The 6,469-nt window shown below is 42.7% G+C and overlaps 1 protein-coding gene across 1 annotated transcript; it reads right to left on the bottom strand.

Moving 5' to 3' along the window:
* Nucleotides 1-1,786: 1,786 nt before the first annotated feature.
* LOC116400739 (F-actin-monooxygenase MICAL2-like) lies at nt 1,787-6,447 on the bottom strand. The gene is made up of 3 exons (XM_031878737.1): nt 6,139-6,447; nt 4,171-4,378; nt 1,787-2,590 (listed from the first exon to the last, which is right to left on the bottom strand). Exons 1-3 carry the CDS (start codon nt 6,400-6,402, stop codon nt 2,421-2,423), a joined length of 642 nt encoding a protein of 213 aa, XP_031734597.1. The 5' UTR covers nt 6,403-6,447; the 3' UTR covers nt 1,787-2,420.
* Between the last annotated feature and the right edge of the window lie 22 nt (nt 6,448-6,469).

Below are 6,469 nucleotides of genomic sequence, written 5' to 3'. Positions count from 1 at the left end.
CTGAAGGTAAAAAAACACTGTCTCGTGATGGTAGACATGTGGTCTAAATGGGTTGAAGTGTTTCCATCAAGTCAACAAACCGCGACAACAGTGGCCAAAGCACTGATTTTTGAAATAATACCTCGCTGGAGTATTCCGACCAAAATTTCCAGTGACAATGGATCACACTTTGTCAATCAAGCAATCACAGAGTTAGGTGCATACATGGGTATTGATTTGAAGACACACTGTGCTTATCATCCAGCCAGTGGAGGCGCTGTTGAACGAGAGAATGGAACACTGAAAACAAAATTAGCTAAATGTTGCACCGACACAGGTTTACCATGAACAAAAGCTCTGCCGCTGGTTCTGATGTACATGCGGATGAGGAAAAGAACACGCAGTAATCTCAGCCCTTTTGAAATCTTGTTTGCAGTACCTCCCCACATTGGCGTGGACGCTCCGACGGCACCTCTTCCATCTCCAACATTATGTGAAAATGACATGCTAACCTATTGCACTCACTTGTCCTCTATTCTGTCTGACATAAGAAAACAGTTTGTAGCTGCACTTGCAAAGGAGGCCACGGGCCCTCTACACAGACTGCAGCCTGGTGAATTCGTGGTGGTGAAGGACTTCAGGAGAAAAAGCTGGAAGGCGAGACGGTGGCAGGGTCCATTCCAGATTCTACTCGTCACGCACACGGCTGTGATAGTGGCAGAGAGAGCGACCTGGATTCACGCAACACACTACAAAAGGGTCCCTTCACCGGCAGAGACAAGTCCAACCCCTTCATCAGGTGTGCCATCACCTACAACAAGTGACGGACAGCTGCGTCACCATCAAGGGTGCCGCAAGTGACGAGCAGAAAAGTTTTCTGTGTCACCTTCGTGGGATCTGGGGCTTCCGACAGACTAGTTCTGTGTCGTCCTCAGTCGCGCAGAGAGCACCAGGAGGACATCGCAGAGTAACAGACCGTTGCCATCAAGGGAGCTACCCATTCGTCCCAGAAATACACATATAGTTGCACACACACGTAGAACAAAAGAGTGGTAATAACAGTGTCTCTGAGCTTGGTGGAAACCTCAACGGTGTCAACACAAACCGTAAACGCTCACACAAATCAGTTGCTCGGGTGAATTCCATACGAACTGATTGGCTGTTGAACTCAAACATGGAGCGACAACGTCCATGGAGTCCGCTCCGTCGCGTTTGTGGCACACGAGGTACATTAACATTTGTTTTTGTTGTTTCCATACTTGTTGTTTTACCCTTTGTTTTGCATCACATCCATCACTATGATCTAGACACACCGACTTCCAACTCGACGACTCACAATGACAGCACATGGACGAACGCAACTACAGAGCGGGTAAAACGGATGCCCGCAGATGACCAACCGGACCTTTTCCCCACCCCTGACTACCAAAGCTACACAGACTCTTACTCCGAGACTGATGAGGTGTAGACAAAGGTGTAACATGTGATTTCTTTGTTTTATTATTATTCAATATTTTTATTATCCAGACATATCTTGCTTGCTACATTACAGAGATCCTTTATCTCACAAAAACAGCTCACAAAAACATGATGTATTTTAAAACCATATTTTGGGAGAAATGCTTCTGATGTTATTGTGATGTCCTTGTAACATATTTTTGCAATATTGTGTGATTAAAGTATAATCAAAAGAGTGGAATGTGATGGGAAAATATATTATTGTATCATGCTTAGTTTTAAAGAATGTACTTCTCGTAGTCAGGTGATGTTTTTTAATTAGTTTTGTATCCAGGTGTCTTGTTATCTCTTCCCATGAAGGATGAGAAGTGAAGAGACACTGTCTTTGTCTTAGGAGAAAGACACAGAGAGACCTTGACTCCAGAAACTGAATGATGCAGAAACAGACATCCTGTCTGAAATACTTGTACTCCCCTTTTGCCACATTATCTGAATTTGTAAGGCGTGAACCTTTTGTATGCATAAATGATATTGAATGTTGCACCTTTTAGAAGCCTTCTCACAGTACACTGAGATACGTGTCTTTGGGACTGCTCTCTCTTTATTGCAATAAAGACCAACAACTTTGATTCTTTCGAGACTCTGTTTATTGATCCAGATTGAAAACTTCCACCCTTCTCCCGATTAATCATAGAAATCTTCCATCACAAGAAGAAAGGCTGCGATTGTGTTTAAGTGTCAAAATAGTCCCCCACACGCTATATCTAGGACACACAGGCGAACTCAAAGTCGAACTAAAATGTAACCATCAGCGGACTCTATCAATAGAATTTGCTATAAACTCTATTGATAGAGTTTGCTATAAATGCTCCCACTGCATACGCCTCCTCTGTGGGAAACTGTCTGATCACTTTAACATGTGTATTATGTGAGCGGGTGCGATTACCGTATATAGCTGAGATATGCCTGTGTGTCAGTGCCACTCATGACCCTTTAACATACGGAGAACAGAGCACGCACGCGCACGCACACTTACTGTCATCAGTCTGGTCTGCCGGTGGCTCCGCCAGTTTGACAAACTCCACGTTGATGTAAAATTCCACTCCCAGAATCAGACACACTTTCAGCAGCATCAGCTGGAGGTGGCGGATACCTGAAGTGCACACACACACAAATATAGACATGCGGATGTTGTATAATCCAAAAAGCACAAGAAGCAAATGAGCATTTTAAACCAGGGCTGAGATGAGGTGAGCTACCTGAGCATTGATTTATTTATGGTGGCGAGTTGTTATCACTGCATCTGCCAGTGCTACTTATGAACTGCACCATATGCCACTGGACGCTATTATCCACCTACTGTAATCTCATCACACAGCTATAAATAGAGCAGGTTGCAGGTTCAAATACAGGAAATGGTTCGCTTAATGACACCATTGATAGGGGTGGAAGAATATATACAGTATATAATATATATGATAATATATAATCGTGATACTCTGGAGTATCGTGATATGTTTTGGTACTGCATTGGTTCTCCATTTCTTTTTCCTATACAGTCTGTACAAACTATATATATTTTTTTTCATTTAGTTCATTTGCTTACCTAAATTATTTTATTTTATTTGTTTACTTTTACTGATGTAGGGAAATGTGAATTCCTTTTTTTCCCTGAGATGCTATGCATATAGTAGTGCCTTCATCATATGATGAGTTTTCCTAAATTAAATTGAATTGTAACCCCTGTATCATGATACGCATCGCATCGCCAGATTCATGCCAATACACAGCCTTGACGATTAAAATAGAAATTTCTGATATAATAAACATTGTGTATAGGCCCAGACCAGATAATAAAACTTTGAAGCTGAAAAGCTCAAAACTACTGAGTTTATAGAGTTCAAATATGCTGTAGCCCAGTGGCTGGTAATTACAGATGCTTTCTCAGCAGCAGTTACTGGAGGGAGACATGGCTGCACTTATAGATGAGAATAAGTTAGGGTCATGAGACGTACCCTCAGAAGAGATAGTCTTTGAGAGGAGATATTAATACTCCACACCGTTACTAAGGCTAGAGAGGAAGAAATGCCAATTGAAGGGACATGCCCATTCAAATCAACGTAGTCAGAACGGCGGCCATTTTTATGTTTTACTATTGTAGCGGGCTAACTTATGTTTAAACTAGTTACAGCAAGTCGCGAACTCACCGAGGGGAAGTTTTGCTAGTTTTTTTTAGTAACGACTGAAACAAACAGTGAAGGTCTAACGTTACGGAGTGTAGAGAGCCAGAGTAAACAAGTAAAATGTAACAATTTAATGCTTCCAGACACTTCACAGAGTAGGAAAGCACATCACTATCGCCAAATAAGTGACTTTTTTCGGCTCATTTTCTGTAACCAGTCTAACATTTAAGCATGGGGGAATTAAAAAGCTAGCTAGATAACTAGTCGACAGCTGTCTAGTTAGCTAATTCTGTTATGCTACACTGGTTACAAAAAGTGGACAGAACAGCAGGCTGGTAGACCAGCGGCAGCACTCGGTCCAGAAGGACAAGCTATTTGACATTGCTAAAGAACAATTTCTATTCCTTCACAGAGCACCATAAGAAAAAAGAAAGAGGTTTCAAAAGGTATAGTCAGTCAACTTCCCCGCTCTGTCTTCATGATAAACGCATTGATAAAAAGGACCAAAGCGAGAGGAGTTGAGAAACAGCCGACACATATTTACACTCACTGATGTGGTCGATGGTGCCGGCGCAGAACTTGCCGTAGAACTTCTTGGCTCCGAGGCCGCGGAGGTCGTGGATGGTGAAGGGCCAGAGGTGGAGCACGTTGTTCCTGGAGAAGGTGTCCCTCTTCTCGATCACCACCACCTTACAGCCCAACAGAGCCAGCTCGATGGCCGTTCGCAGGCCGCACGGGCCGCCACCAATGATCAGGCACTGAATGAAGAGTGCATTTGTGTTACCGAGTGTTTAATCTCCTTCCTTTTGGGGGCCAATTGCACGTCCCCATAACATAAGTCGTTACATTTTAATGTGAAGACATGGTTTAAAGCTCGAGTGAGGTTGGGTTTAGGTTAAGGACGAGGATTAGGCTGGTAGTGGTTATGATTAGGGACAGGGTAATAAAGTGACGAAATCACGGGCGGTGCGTGGTGTGCTTGGTCGTGCGCCTCTGAACTTGGCGCGCACGCGATCACATGACCGTCACAAATGGCTCACATCTCTAGGGATTATACAAAGAAGGCCAATTTGTTTTTAGATGCTTTAGAAACAGGAGGTCTTAAATATCTTCCTTTTGAGTAAATATTTTGCAGTCAAATCAAAATGCTTACCAGACATTTAACCTTCGTGTCTTTATAATGATTAATACCTGAATTTGTTTCTTTACAGGGCTTGTACAAAGGCAATAAAGTAACAATAAATATGAGATATGAGTTTACAGATAATTGCAATCCCTCCTCGGCATTGTGGAGGTTGGTTTATGGCTTATTGCCGGGCTACACTTGTCTTTTTGATTCTTCACAGTTAATTTTGTTTGTTTGTTACGGAGAATAATGCAATTTACAGCGCATAGATTATAAACACCTCCGCCCATGCTCGAGCTCCGCGCTGTCTGCGGAGGCTCACGTTACGGTGCCAAGCATGAGTATACCAAGTATCACCAAGCCAAATTCTTTGTGTGTGTAACATACTTGGCAGTGAACCGTTTCTGATTCTGAATTACAGAAATAATCAACTTATATAATCTATTTTCGACACTGGTAAAGGTTCTAATTGGCATTTGAACAAATAAACCATAATTCATTAGGATGTTTTTTTTAAGTTTAGGATTTCTAGGTTGGTTAAAAAAAAAAAGACCATGTGTTCGAACATATTTTGTTTTTTCTAAATTAAACTTTTTTTATGTTTAAAAAGCTTTTTGTACTGATCAGTTCCTTTCTAATTGTTATCCAACACACTAAATAATGCGACACAGACTATTTGACCCGTCTTGGTGCTTGCAGGCCGTTTTCCCAAGAGAACGGGTCAATTTAACTAACATTATCAACAGAATATGAAGAGGTTACAGTTTTGACTCTACGTCAAAGACTTGATATCTACTGAAATGAGCACGCTAACCAGCCAGCCCACGGCCCGTCCTGTCCTGTAATACCACAAGTATCTCGAGAGGCGACAGTGAGTCACCGTAGTCCAGTCTGTCCTCAGTCCAACATGAGAGGACAAAGAAGTAGAGCTCGTATTTTGTCTTTCAAACTATCAAAGCGTACAGCGACACAGTTAGCGCGCAGATGGCTACCGTAAACTACAGGCCGACATAACACGTGTAGATAAGATAGCATTTTGAGTTTCAGGAGTTAGGGCAGATTTTGCTTGTTGTTGCCATACTGTTAGTTAGTAGTTAGCTTTTACTTTATTTATTTTTTTATAACTAATGACTGTATATTTAGATTGTATGGACCCAGCAGTAGAGGTAAAATACCACCACCCATTTCTTTGGAGCATGTGGCCACATCTCACACATTGCACCTTTAAGTTACTACTAATCCTGCCTGTTGACCTAAAAGCTTCTTTTAACAGCAAACCGGTGGGAGGCTTTTATTTTGAAGCAGCTAAAGAAAACAGTGTTACCCTCCCATTACCTTAGACACGCTATACTGCACCAAACTGGTTCCCCATGTCTACTAGTAGCCTCTTACCCTGGTGCCTGGGCAGGCTTTATTCTGGTTGTAAACCTTGTGCTGGGCCCTTTTGTCCAGTTTGGTCCACAGGACGTTGACCTTCCAGGTGCTGATCGCCGCTTTCAGCGAGCCGTAGAAGTTGGCATAGTCCAGAGGGTCCAGCTCCAGCTGCCTGCAGAGGATGCTGAAGGCCTGCAGAGAGCCTTTGCAAGTGGACGCCTTGACAAAGTTCTCAAAGAGAACACCAGCCTGTGCCATACGCTCATCCTCAGTCTCACCCATCTGCTCCGATGCCAAAAAAGTCTCTCTCTCTCTCTCTCTCTCTCTCTCTCTCTCTCTCTCTCTCTCT

Source organism: Anarrhichthys ocellatus, unplaced genomic scaffold, assembly GCF_004355925.1.
Source record: "Anarrhichthys ocellatus isolate YVR2014 unplaced genomic scaffold, GSC_Weel_1.0 scaffold196, whole genome shotgun sequence".
Lineage (NCBI taxonomy): Eukaryota > Metazoa > Chordata > Actinopteri > Perciformes > Anarhichadidae > Anarrhichthys > Anarrhichthys ocellatus.
Note: the sequence above shows the minus strand (reverse complement) of the source record. Positions and strands in the feature narration are given on the sequence as shown.

Coding starts and splice junctions, on each gene's coding strand:
- LOC116400739 (XM_031878737.1), bottom strand. CDS start 6,402: ATGGGTGAGACTGAGGATGAGCGTATGGCACAGGCTGGTGTTCTCTTT. Junction 4,379..6,138: donor AAGCCTGCCCAGGCACCAGG/GTAAGAGGCTAC, acceptor CTCTTCATTCAG/TGCCTGATCATTGGTGGCGG. Junction 2,591..4,170: donor CGGCACCATCGACCACATCA/GTGAGTGTAAAT, acceptor TGTGCACTTCAG/GTATCCGCCACCTCCAGCTG.